The sequence below is a fragment of the Lepus europaeus genome, chromosome 14, assembly GCF_033115175.1.
Source record: "Lepus europaeus isolate LE1 chromosome 14, mLepTim1.pri, whole genome shotgun sequence".
In the NCBI taxonomy this organism is placed as follows: Eukaryota; Metazoa; Chordata; class Mammalia; order Lagomorpha; family Leporidae; genus Lepus; species Lepus europaeus.
In genome coordinates this window covers 31298905-31313565 of record NC_084840.1, presented here as the reverse complement: position 1 = coordinate 31313565, position 14661 = coordinate 31298905, and the positions used below count along the sequence as shown (strand labels likewise).

Sequence of the window (14661 nt, the reverse complement as noted above, 5' to 3'; positions counted from 1 at the left end):
GTAAAGCTTACATTCTCTGTTTAGGAAACGCATTGCATAGTTCAGCTCCAAAAAATTCAGGAATTACTTAAAATCGGAGGATTCCTTATGCAATTATTCCATATAAAGGGCTACACTAAACAGGCATGCATTTAGTCACGATATCTGCTCTTCATCTTCTAGTGGTATGAAATTTCAGGATTTGGAATTGGGGAATGTTTTGTGTATATAGCACATTTGTGCTTATATAGAGTGATATTTACCACTTACTGGGGACCTGCTATATACCTGAAACTTCATAATTTTAGGTGTATAACTCTATAAGCTAGATGTTGCTAATATTTTACAGATCAGAAAATTAAGGTGCAGGTTTAGGCTAGCTACCTAAGATGATATAATTATTGAATGGGAAGCGGAGATGTAAGCTTAGGTCAGTGATTCCTAACCCCCATGCTCTTTCCATAATAACATACTTACAGCCTCTTTGTGAGACTGTCCTATTGTTTTTGTTGATTGAACTCACTGTTATATGCATTGAATTGTATAGATGATGTATTTAGCTATGATATATAGAAATACAGTATATTCATGAAACACTTTAGAAGTATATCTCTATATAAAGAATATACTCATCTAGCCAATTCTAGATCAAATACATAAGTTCTTTCATTCAAATATTTCATAAGGCAGGTGTAGGATTCTTTAACGTTCCCATTAAAGCTGAATGGTCACCTGAATTCTCTTACCTTTCAGTGATTCAAGCATTAGTGGCAAAGACAGCACAAGAGCAGTCTTAGGCATGCTACTAAGGCACCATTCTGTCAGCAATGAGTCAGGTCCAAACGCTCTGAACATCCGGGAAGTGAGAAGGAAAATGCACAGTGCTTGAAGAGTGGGTAATACAATTATTTCTACCAGGCAGTTTTGGTGTTACAACTCAGTAACATCAGAGGAAAGCATCTATATGGAGTATGGGTACAAACATTAAATGTTAGCCTAAAATAGCTTTTTTTCATAAACTTTCACCAGCATATTTGAGATGTTACATCTCAAAATTGTCATGATTCTCTTAAGAGTCAGGATTTTTATTACACTGCTGTATTTTTATTTAAAGATAAAATTTGTAGAAGTGTAATGCATTTTTAATTAACTCAAAAAGTACTGGAGGAGGTGAATGATATTATGGTTTTCAATGTATTTTTTAAATCTATGCATAACTGCTTCTCTCAAAGAGGAAGAGATTGAGGTTATTTTAAAGTTCTCAGTTTTAAATAGGATATCTTCTAACACTAATGAATCAACTCTAAGGTGAAGATTATTATCTGAATTCACATAAGAAATGCTTTTGCATAAATACACTTTGATAATGAGGTTATGGATCCTAGATCATCTTGCCTCTGAAGATTACAATTTTCAAATTCTGGAATATCCTCAGTCACATAATAAAGAATCTGTTATAATTTGTAAACCTCTGAAGTTGAGCTCACATGTAGAATTATTTTAAAGAATATTCTTGCTGTTTTACAAGCCCTTGCAGACCTCTTAGAAAGCACATTAAATTGAATTGAGATATATTTTGCCTTTAGTCAACATTAAATCTAAGCTGGAAAAATACAGAGGAAGATAAAGCTCTCTCATTTGAAACAGGGAGTAAGAGTTAAAAGACTGACAGCTTGAATATGGTTTGGTAATTCCCTCCAATTGATATTTGAAATATTATACAAACAGCACTTTTAGAAAAGAATGCCAGAAAATTGTATCTGGGCATTTTAAATTTATAATCCCAAACTATGTTTATATCATAATTTATGACCCTAAGGATAAATAATAATATATTACGTTCATAGTAAATATTTTTTTAAAAAATCTAAGTCCCCACTGAACACAAAATCGGATCCAGTTTACCTGCCGATACTGAAAATGTTTCTGATCTTCTTGTAGCAACAGCTTTGAAGCATAATTTTGCCACTTTACAATGCCCCAGACCAGCCAGCCTTGTTATCAGTTGAACATTTATTAATTGTGACAGGAACACCAAATTTATTTCAGTGCTTTAGCTTATTTACTGCTCTTTCACCTTTGTATTTTGTATTGACAAAGTAAAATGAATATTGATAAGGTTAGATATTGATTTTTTTTATGTATAGCTTGTTCTCTGCCTGAAAGTCATACACCATAAGATAGTGGAGGTCTCAGTAGCAAAGGATGTAGATTTACTGTTATAAAATTGAGAACTACTGAAGCTAGAAGGTTTGCCAGCAGAATGCATTTAATGGTTTGAAAAATGTCACCTGTAAAGGTGAAAAAAAAAACAGTGAGCAAAACAGGAGAAATATTATAAACATTCTTAAAAAATAGCAATATTGGTTATGGTCTATGTTTTAGGGAGAAGTCCGTTTACAAAGGATTTGGTATTGAAAGATCTAAGTATTTTTGTTGAGATATTTGTGGCTACAGCTTTTTTGGTTTTGTTTTGTCTTGTTTGGTTTTGTGAAGTACAGAGACAGAGAAAAACAGAGAGACAGAGACTCCCATTTGTTGGGTCACTCCCCAAATGCCTACACAGCTGGGGCTAAGGCAGAGCAGGAGCCAGGAGCTGGGAATACAATGTTGAGCCATCACAGCTGCCTCCCAGGATCTACATCAGCAGGGAGCCAGAGCCAGGACTTGAACCCAGATGCTCCAATGTGGGATGCACACATCTTACATACTAGGCTAGATAATTCATTCCTATATTACTAAGTTTGAAACCAGAGTGTCTAAATGTACAGCAAAAGCCTAGGACATAAACAACCCTTCATACCTAGACACACACACCACCAAACCTCCTTTTATTTATGCATTTTAGTAGTCTTGAACAAGTCTCATTAGCATTCATGCTAGGGAACATTACAAACTGGTATTAAAAAAAAAAAAAAAACAGTCATTCCTGGCAATATGACAAACTAAATAATGAGGAAAGATTTTAACTACAGGATAACTGGAAATGCCGAATAAAATGTAATGCCATCTTTTTAGATATAAAGCTGAGAATGCAGGAAAGACAAAGAAATGTTCAGGTCTAAAATTGATCCGATGACCACACCCCCATGTCCACAAATACTGTGGCCCATCTCAGAAATCTGGAAATCTTTTTGTTAGAGCCCCCATGGGAAGAGAGCCAGGTCTGGGATCTGGATGTGAGGTTCCTTGTCAAGTCAAAACTTCCAGGAAGCTCCATCCTGGGAAATGATCAGAGCAGAAACAAACCCCACCTATTTGCAAAAGGGGAAAATAAATAATGTTTCTACCTGGGATCCATATAGAAAACTTACTAAAATTTGTAACCAACAAGTTATTCTCTCATGAGTCACGAGTTTAAAATTACATCACATCAAAATATTGACATAAAAACAGATCCCTGAAGCACATGTACATTGGAGGTACATGCCTTCAACCCAAACCTCACAGAACCACCACAAATAAAAATCTGCTGAAGATGATCTCATAAACTAAAACTGAAAAATGTGTTATACTAACAGTTTCAAAACTGAAAAGGAGGAGCCGACATGTGGCACAGCAGGTTAAGCCTGTCACCTGCCACACCAGCATCTCACTTAAGCACCAGTTTGAGTCCCAACCTTTCCGCTTCTGATCTAGCTCTCTGCTACCGCACCTGGGAAAGCAGCAAAAGATGACCCAAGTCCTTGGGCCCCTGCCACCAGGCTCCTGGCTTTATTTGGGGAGTGAACCAAAGTAGATGGAAAAAATTCCTTCTCTCTCTCTTTCTGTCTCTCCCTATCTCCCTGTAACTCTGCCTCTCAGATATATAAGTAAATCTTTTAGAAAAATGAAAAGGAATAATTATGTATTATGTACTATGAAAATATCTTAAAATTATAACTGCACAGATTAAGTGACAGTTTTAGTACAGCCAAAAGACAGTGAATTTTAAGAGAAATCTGAAGAAATTACCTCTCTCCCTCTCCTTTTGTCTCTCAAATTAAAAAAAAAAATGCATCTTCAAAGTCAGGAAGTCCAAGTCTGTGTGAAGAAATGTTACATATAAATAAAATCATAATTAGACATATATAACAAAATTTCAGAACACCATAGGTAAAGAGAAGAACTTAAGAATAGCCACAGAAGAGATATAGACTCCATACTATGAAATTATACAAGTAGTAAACTTCAAAACAGCAGTACAGTTTAGAAGATAAGAAATAATGTTTCAAAGTACTTAGATAAAATGACTGGATTAATCTAAGTTATATATCCAGTTAAGCTATTACCTAACAATGAGGATAAAATAAAGTGATTTTCAGGTAAAGACCTAGCATACTAAATTTTTTACCTTAAGTGGAACAAAATAATTGATTTGGAAAAGAATGGCAATCAGGAGGAATGGTAGACAATGAAGATTGTTGAACATGTACTTAAAGCTAAACTAATGTTGAATGCATACAGATAGTAATGATGGTGGTGACAGTGACCATAGAGATGATTAATAAGATGGAACTAAAATTCTGAACAGTAATGAATAAAATTTGAGGAAATAAGTCAGTTAGACATGTTGACTCTTTAAAAGTAATTTGTAAAATAATACAAATACAGTGTATAGTTTCCAAGCTGTTATAATCAATTAGTAGATGTCAGAAAGGAAGAAATAAAAATATATAGAAAAAGCATTATTAATAACCTTAAGAGGTGGGCCTGTAGCCTAGTGATTAACTTGCTAGTTAAGATATCACATCCCATATTAGAGTGTCTAGGTCTGATTCCCTGCTCCAACGCCTGATTCCAGCTTCCTGTTGATGCTGACCCTGGGAGGCAGTGCCAATGGCCAAGTATTTGGATTCCTGCTATACATTTGGGAGACCTTGATTGAATTCCTGGCTCCTGCCCCAGCCCAGCCTTGGCCAGTGTGAGCATATGTGGAGTACACCAGCAGACAGAAGCACTCTCATGCCTCTCAAAATAAAGACAAATATAAAAATTGCATTAAATGATAAAAAAGAAATACAAATTTATCAGTAATCACAATAAATGTAAATGGAGTAAATGCATCAGTTTAATTCAGGGATTATCCTAATGGATAAAAGAACAAAACCTAGTGTGTGCTATTCACAGTAAATGCAAGTAAAACATTTGGTATGATTTAGATACAAGCCAAAGAAAGTGAAAGTAGCTAGAATTCTAACAAGCAAAAATGAATCTTGAGGTATTTCAGGAGACAGAACAATCTTTTTAGTAAGACTTGCTATACTGCTTAAAGCTGCTAAAATTTTTTCCAGAATTTAAAGTTTCTGAATAGAATAAAACCTCAGTCAGTTGCAAAAATGTGGCAGAAGAAATGACAGAATAACATATTGATGATATAATATTATATTATTTCAGTCAATAGGAAAAGTAATATTTGCACTCAGATGCCCTAAGTAAATGTTCTAACTGGGACACTTACTAGGTAGTTGACTTAGACAGGTACACTCCCTCTCTAAACATCAGTTTAATGTATACAATAGGGCCACTAATCCCCACCTTTCCTATTGATAAGGAAGATCAAAAGAAATTATAGAAATGGAGACTTTTTTAATTTCCAAAGACTATAAACATTATTTATTTCAAATTTTTCCAAATGTTTCAGTGTATATATACCATGCTTTTTCCATATATAAATTGAGAGAAGTTAGTGTTGCAATTCACATATTACCCAACAACCTATTAAAATACAGTTGTGGGGCTGGTGTTACGGCATAACAGGTAAAGCCACTGCCTGTGATGCCAGCATCCTGTAGAGGCACTGATTCATATTCTGCTGCTCCACTTCTGAACCAGCTACCTGCTAATGCAGCTGGGAAAGCAGTGAAAGATGGCCCAAGTGCTTGAGCCCCTGAATCCACATAGGAGACCTGAATGGAGCTTCTGCCTCCTGGCTTTGGCCTGGCTCAGCCCTTGCCATTGCAGCCTTCTGGGAGGCAACCAGCAGATAGAAGACCTTGATCTCTCTCTTTCTCTCTCTCTCTCCTCCCCATAGCTCTGACTTTCAAATAAATAAATAAATAAATAAATAAATATCTTTTGTTAAAAATTAAAATAAATAAAAAAATATTGTTTGAAATATTATCTCTACTAAAAATTCTCAACAGTTGACAGTGCAGGTAATAGAAGATGTGTAGGCTTTTGGAGTAACCTTAACTAAAGTTAAATCCTACCGTACTCACTATATGGTCAGGTCAATTTGGCTCATCTCTTTGAGAATCATTAAATTCCCTCTCCCTAGCACAGTTGTTGTGAAGAATAGAGATAATGGATATCACCTACAGAATGCTGATACCTTGTACCAGGTACATAGGAGACAGGAAACAAATGGTCTGGATGATGTTACAGCAAATATTCACCCTTCTGTGCTTTACAAATTTAGGGTAACAGATTTTTAAGTTTTTTTTTTTTTTTTTTTTTTTTTTTTTTAGAGTTATAGACAGTGAGAGAGAGAGAGACAGAGAGAAAGGTCTTCCTTCTTTTGGTTCACTCCCTTAATGGCCGCCACGGCCAGCACTGTGTTGATCCGAAGCCAGGAGCCGGGTGCTTCCTCCTAGTCTCCCATGCGAGTGCAGGGACCCAAGCACTTGGGCCATCCTCCACTGCCCTTCCTGGGCCACAGCAGAGAGCTGGACTGCAAGAGAAGCAACTGGGACTAGTACCCAGCGCCCCAACCGGGACTAGAACCTGGGGTGCCGGCACTGCAGGTGGAGGATTAGCCAAGTGAGCCAGGGCGCCGGCCCTAAGGTGTATTTTTTTTTTTTTTTTGGCTTTGATGATCATTCCATGATAAATATATGTTTTACAACAAAATATTTCTTTATAAGAACACTCCCCTCTCCAAATATGTCAATAGTAGACCACATTTTCCTTTTCTAGAAAATAGATGCTGGTTTCTTTGAATTGCCATTGTTGCAACTAACTATTTGAACTTACTTTATTTTTAAGAAATATATGAGAAATATCTGCAATGTGGCAGATAAAATACAAAGTAGTCTGAATTAGTGAGTTTTTCTTACTGTATTAAAAAATTAAAGCCCTTGACAAATAGTAGCATCTACCACTATCTCACATCTCAAATTATACTAAATGTTGTTCCTTGAGTTACTGTCTTCAAAAATTTGAGTTATTAACCATCTTCAAAAATCATGGCTCTCCTCTTATTGAGAATGGAATTGAGGTCCCATAATGAGTTTACTGAAAGTAACTTGCTGTTTTACTAACATCTCTAATAATGATATCAATAGCCCTGTCCCTCAGTGGGCTAGTGAAGTGATAAGAAAAAGAAGATGGGAAGAAAGAGTGACCACAAACTACTAAGTGTCTTCGTAATATTAGTGCATTCGCTGTTATATGGGAGGCAGCATGTGTCCCCTCCCCTTCCATTGGCTGTTGATCCAACATCAATACAACACTTTCAGAGCCAAATTACTAAACAAGCTGCCAATTAGGCTTGCAGTCAGCTGGATAGATTAGTGGCTAAGAGAGGCCGTTACAAGATTTTCATCTCTTGAACCAATTACGCAAGTGAATTACCCTCCACAATACTCTTTGGAAGATTTGAAGGGAAAGGACCTACTCAGCTGTAATAGAAACAAGTGATCCAGCATACAGGGCTGGGAGTGGGAGCATGCAGAAGGGTTTGCAGGCTATGTTTTGTGAAAACTGCCGGAGCAGAAGAGCGTTCTAGGAAAGGACTTAAAGGATTTAACACTGCGAGAGCAGAAGAAGGGGAAATTATGGTTATGGTATATACTGTGCTGAGACAGAGTTATTCCCCTCCCACGCTTTAATCTCATAAAAGACAGATGAGAGACCAATAGTAGGGCTAGTATCATCTTCCATGAAAAATGAAGTATTTGTGACTTTTGACTTTTTTAGGTTGCGTTTCTATGGGGAAAGCTTTAGCATTTGAGGAATTAACTGTTAAACTTTTTTCTTCCTTTTTTGTTTCAAGTATAAACAATACTTTATTTTAAAGAAGAGAAATGAACTCAGCATTATAAGAGATAGAGGTGGGGGAAATGAGTTAGTTTCCACCTATATTAAAAACATAAACATGAGAATAGTCAGACCACCCCTGGATTGAAACAAAATATTTGAAAATTATGAAAGTGAATTCTTTTCACTTGCTGTTAACTGTAGAGCTGAAAATTGACCATAATTTAGCAGTTTTATGTAGAAATTTTTTAATTGGCCTTATTTTTTTTCGTAAAATTAAATTTTAAAGTTGAATTTTTGCAAATTGTTGCGTCCGAAATGTGAGTGAACAGATGTGTAGCCTATGGCAACATTAGACCTCTGATCTGCTTTTAGCTTACGAATGAAATTGAATTAATTCATGGCCATCACCAAAAACTCAGGGTTATAAGACTGACTGCTGGTACACTGTTGAACCTAGCATACCCAATCAGCAGCTGTTTTGACAAAAATTACATGTTTTGGAAGCCTGCCTTGGTTGTCACTTTAAACATAAATTCAAAATAAAAACTCAATTACTCTTTTGCTCAACAAAATTTATTGGTAAATGGCTTTTCTTTGAGTTTGTCTACCTGTAATCTCTATTTACACATATTTTGCCCTCAGTAAATAATGTTATGCAATATATTTTCTTTGACCTCAGACATGGCCATTCAAACTACAGGTAATGGAAATGTTTTTTTTCTGTTTCACGTTAAAGTGCTTGCTTCCAAGTAAGAATCCATTTGATGTGTCCAGAGTCACTGTTTACTTAATCTTTAATTCCCGATAATAAATTTTGCAAATGGCAGTGATTCATTCTATTCTCACTCCTAAAATGTAATGAAGATTGAGCATCCCAAAATGTCCCATAAGGGGCTCTGCAAATCAATGAATGATTGCTCTGTAGTAAATTAGAGTTACACTTAGAAAACTCATCTCCAACACTTTGCAGTTTTCCTTCTTTTACAAGTCAAAAACCACAAGAAACAACCCACTGCTGTTTGCCAGAATGCCAGATACAAATTTTCAGATATACTACTGGTTCCACAAACAATAGTTCTTTCATCATTATTTCACTTTTTGCTGTGAAATACGTATACCAAAGAACACATAGACATATATATATATATATATATATATATATATACGTTTAAAGAATAATGATTAGTTGACCATTTGTGCAGCCATGACCCAGGCCAAGAAATAGAGCACTAGAATACTTTGGAGTCCCATAGGTAATATTTTTGTTGTGACTGAATCTTAAGGATTTTTCTGTCTGTGTCACCACTGCGATCATGAGCATAGGCTCAGAAAAGGAGTTCTGAGGGACAGAAGGGACAGAAGTTCTCAACTTTTGTTGTTGTTGTTGCTGGGTATGTGCAGTGTCATAATCCTGAGTCAGGGAGGAAATATGTGATGATAGAAAAGGTCAATGGGGGGCGGCGGGGAGGTCTAGGTTGGTCCTAGAAAGACATGTGACTCACAAGCTTTGGAAAGCAGTGAGCAGTCTTGTCAAAAGCTGCCCATCTAAGCCTCCTTGTAGGAAGATCCAGCCCACATTTCAGGGCATAAATACAAGTACGCTAGACCCAGGGCTCAACTGGTACACTAAACATCATGCAGATCTTTGAAAAGTAAGATATCTTTAACCTTGGAGGCCCAGGGAAGGAATGTCAGTCAAGCACTGCATCCCCATAAGTGTGCAACTCCAGAGCTCTACAGCACTTTTGTGAGAAGCCCTGGTGGAAGAGATTGGACTGAATGTGTTCTCACTAAAGCAAAGGTTATATGAAGATACAGTCACTACCTACCTTTTCTAATCTTTTTTTCTAATCTACACAGTCTCTAATGCTAGTTGATTTGATAACCACTTTTGTCTTCTGAAAGGAAGTAACCACAAGAAATGCTCTTTGGTAATTAAAGTTCTATTTGTTTGTATCTGGCTAGGTCGAGATTTGCTTGCTATATTCTTTTCTTGTACCATAATCTAATTGCTGCCACTACAGTATGAACAGATACAGACCAAACAAGGAGTACTAACCTGTACCGTACCTGGGGCAGACAGACCAAGTCCGTGCCTGCAATTACAAGAAAGATCTCAGGTTCTTGTGATTCTTTGACATGTATGATATTTGTTAATTTCTCAGTTCACTTACTTCAAATATTTAATACTCCTAAGTTTTTCCCTAAAATCAAACAGTATATATGCTCAACTTTTCCCATATGGGCCTAAAATCCAATTTTAAATAAAAAAAACTTGTCTTTGAAACTGTCACCCAAGAGAACTCTTAAAAATAGATGCATTTCTCAGGTGTCTTTGCTAAGAAAAGAAAACAACAACTCTATCTAATTCTCATGACAAGCACTAGACTATTCCTTGCCAAATAATGAAGATGGTGAGAAGGGGAGGTAGACAGAAGGAGGAGGAAGAGCAAGAAATAAGAAGGACTATTTTATATGTGGTGAGAGATATATATCTGTTTTTACATTATATGTGTGTGTTTATATATACATATATATTTAAATTTCAGTATTATTTTCCTCTCCTTACCCATCTCTATACTCATTAAAACATGGACCTGGAAGGAAAGAAGAGAGCTAAAAGATGCATATGTGTACAGACTGAATAATAAATAACAAGAAGGGGATTATAAGAATATAAATTCCTAGGAATTTAGAATGCCATCAGTAGTGCTTTTGGTTTAGTTTGAATTTGGTTTTGCTGAATGTCAAAGTCCTGGGCAAATGTAAGATATTATGCTATAAGTTAGTGATTTTCAGAATTACTCACTGAGACTTTAATTGTAATAGAAAGAAAAAATATCCATTTGTAGAGTACTTCACAATTTACTGACAATTACCTTTACATATTGAGGTACTTCAAAAAAAAAATCAGAAACAATGGAATCTATTTTGCTGCAAATATATTTTAAAATCCATGGATCATTTTTTTCATAATATCCATTTTCCATGAACTTGTAGAAGACCACTCATTCATGATCTCATCTGATAGTACTACTTTCTGTGAGATAAGCAGTGTATGGTGTAGTATACCTACTTTTTACAGATGAGAAAACAAAAGCTCAGAGGGTCTTAAATAATTTATCCTGCTTCAAAGTGGTGGAAATGAAATTCTAAGCAAGATCTTTCTTACATTGATCTGACTACTGTGTGTGTTTTCAAAGATGAAGAAACGACCCTCCTTGGTACCTTTTTGAAAAAAAAAAAAAATGTTTCAAGCATGTGGTTTTCATATCCTAAGATCTTCAACTGTGTTCCTTCTGATGCACAATTATCACTTTTTCATTTCAGGACTTGTGGGTGAAAATGCCCAACCAATCCTAGAAAACAACATTGGAAACCGAATGCTTCAGAATATGGGCTGGATGCCTGGATCAGGCCTTGGACGAGACGGCAAAGGGATCTCTGAGCCCATTCAAGCCATGCAGAGGCCAAAAGGCTTAGGACTTGGATTTCCTCTACCAAAAAACGCTCCTGTAACTACGACCCCCAATTCAGGAAAATCCACCTAAGAAGAAAGGCAAAGAAGAAATGCTTTGCACTTGTTATTCATTAGGTCCTGTTGTCCTTAAATTACAACGTGCTTCTGTTTTTGAAGCAGAAGTCTGCATTTCCTCAATATCATCACTCTAGCTTCCTAACTGCACACAGTACTGCCACAGTGTTAGAACTGGGATTTCATCACAATTCATGGTGCTAAAGTGAAAACCTCTCCCCTTCTTTTTTTTTTTTTTTTTTTTGAGTTATTTCTTGGTATAAAGAGCTGCTCATTCCTCTTACTTATTTTGATCTCATCTTTCAGTACCTTCTAATGCTTTGCTTGATTCATGCATGAGTGTGATCCAGGCAAACGTGAGCACATCCACAGTTTTTTAAAATGGAGCCGGCCTGAAAGGATGATGCTTCATAGCCTCATTACTTGTTGTAACCCAAAAAAACCTATTATCCCATCAGTGAAGTCCTAAGCAAATCTTTGTTCGAAAGGCTTGACAATTTTCATATCCCTTGAATTTGGTTTTCTCATAAGGATTTTTTCCCAGTATTTTACCCATTAATTTTCTATCTTTGGACAATGTAGGATGAAGTTCACAGTTGATAAGCAGCATTAATATTTCCCTCAGACATTTTGACAAAGTAAACCTCTTCATTGTTATCACCACAGTGCCCTCAACATTAATGCAGATAATATAAATTTTACCTCATTTAGAACATAAAATAGTTATCTAAATGTATAAGTACATTTATAAAAAATGTATTTTTTAAATTCACCATTACTAAACTGTAAACTCTATTAACCCAGACTTACTTCTACCTCTTTCTTCCCAAAGTTGATATTTTTTTAAGATCAACTCAAATGCGTTAAACTGAGTTTTGATTTTAATCATTGGACTAAGTTGTTAGAATATTGAATAAATTCATTTGAAGATTTAAAAATGACTCTCTCAAGAATTCAAATTTCTCACAATGGCCCAACCCATTTAAGAGATGAACAGAGGGAGTGCACAGAACTAATTTGCGCTTAATGAGATGTAAGCTATTCCTCTAAAACAAAACAAAACAAGTCCTTATCATCATGTGCCAAAGATTGAGTGATTGCTGGATCAGTTACTTCCTGTCAGAAATTCTAAATTGCTCTTGGTTTAGATGAAGTGATTTGTTATCTTCATTACCAAGAATTTCATTATTAATAACTATTAACGATAACAGTTGTATTTATAGTGACCTATGTTGGTTGGGTAAAGATTGAGATTACATATGTAATATCACATCATTCTCATGGGTTTTTTGAATTTTTTAAATCCCCAAAAGAATTCTTACAAGGCAGTAAAGGAAGTTTATACATTTAATTAAAGTTTCTCAGGTGGTCCCTAAATAAATGACTGCCAACTAGGGAGGGGGAAGTTTGAATTTGAAACAATTTGAAGCCTTGCTGGTTTACCAAATGCACACATTTGTTGTAAGAATTACTTTCTTTTCTAGAGGTATGGTTATAAGAGGAAAGATTGGTTAAGGGACTGTAGAATAGCAGATGAGTTGCTTTTTTGAAGCATTCCTATGAGATAAAGTAACCCTGTGGTAACCATATTATGTGATTAATTTTTTTCAAGCTTGTCACTTAGAAAATTGCCATTTTTAATGATTTTTTAAATGTTCTGTCTATGAAGAGGGGGAAAGAGGGGAGATTATATTCCGATTTTAAAATTTCTTTATGATAATGTATTGTGTTCTAAGATCTATTCAAAAGCTTTATTTTGTTTTCGTTTTTGTTTTTTTTTTTTTGTTTTTTTTTCTCCAAAGCCTGAAGTTCTAAATTCCTAGAATTTCAAAAAGTCAAATGCTGAGCAACTGGTAACAAACGATGATACCATTGTGAGACTGTTTTAAGACTCCCGAGGACTTGGCAATTCTTTTTACTCCATCATGTCCAATGAATGTAAAACTTGCACAGTGAAGAAAAGCATTGCATTTCCCAAGCTACTATGGGGGAACTCCTTAATGAAATATTCAGTCTTTATGAAGGGTTTTTTTGATTGCCTTTCTGGATGGGTGTGATTTGAAATCATAGATTTTATAACTCATATTGTAGTATGAGTTAAACCAAAGTTCAAATGCAACCCCTCTAAGGAGTTTACTTGGCTTCTCTAACACACCCCAAAATTCATCTTCATATTTTCTGCAAAAAGAAAATTTCTTAATCTTGATACCAGGAGCCTACAAATATGGCTTACCAGAGAACTTAAAATATTTCGTATTCCTTTTATGTGTTAAACTCTACAGAATGTATGAAGCAACACTTAGAGAAGTGACAACATCCCAAGCTTCCCCCATACTTCTTAGAGATATGCCTTCACATTCAGCCATTGAGAAAAATCAGTGCCAACCTGATGTTCTGGTTGTTCCTAAACTTAATTGAAGAAATACATACTCACAATTAAAATAAGGAATTTTTAATGTAAATCAAATGTCCTTTTAGATATGAAGCCTACAGAGTTATTATTTACATATCGTTATAGTTAATATTCCCATTTATTGCACCCTTAGAGCCCAAAGTATCCAATGGAGCTCATGATTTAGAATATCTCATTTATTCACATGTCCTTAAAAAAGGTGTGAGGTAGTTCCTCTGCTCTCTTGTAAAGCTGCTCTTCTATTCCGCAGTATCTCATATCTCACATCAAACCCATTGGTTATGCTACATTTTTTGAGAGTGCATAGGTCTCTCCCGTACTATCCAAGTTACCCATTCCTGCGATACCTTAGAGAGGCTGAGCATGGCTGCTTTAGCAATTTGACTTTTTTCTTTTATGTATTTGTTGTGCTTGATATTGATTAGGCTGTTTGCTTTAGTCATTTCCTTCCTTCCTTCTCCCCAGATACAATTTTTAAGGTTACATTCCCCTCAGGTTTGTTTGCCTTTATTTCTAAATGGTATGGCAGCTCTTTAGAAGGAGATTCATTGCTAACTAAAAGTTGCCAATTAATGGTATCAGTGATTTGAATGCATAGATTTTATAACTCATATGTAGTATGAGTTAAGCCGAAGTTAAGACAATGGGTTAAAGATATGCATAATGTGTACATAGAGGGGTATCTTCTGTGCACATATGTCTACCATGTACAGTCATGATTGCAAAATATTGCATTTTATGAACATTTATTTTAACCTTTCAAATTGTTATT

The 14661-nt window shown here is 35.5% G+C and overlaps 1 protein-coding gene across 1 annotated transcript in view; it reads left to right on the top strand.

Annotated features, from left to right (window-relative positions):
* The window catches only part of GPATCH2 (G-patch domain containing 2), a 186683-nt gene extending 173487 nt beyond the window's left edge, over nt 1-13196 (top strand). Inside the window, exon 10 of the mRNA XM_062210351.1 lies at nt 11272-13196. Coding sequence (XP_062066335.1) covers nt 11272-11492 — 221 coding nt within the window. The 3' untranslated portion in view covers nt 11493-13196. The remainder of the gene's footprint in view (nt 1-11271) is intronic.
* The last annotated feature ends 1465 nt before the right edge of the window (nt 13197-14661 follow it).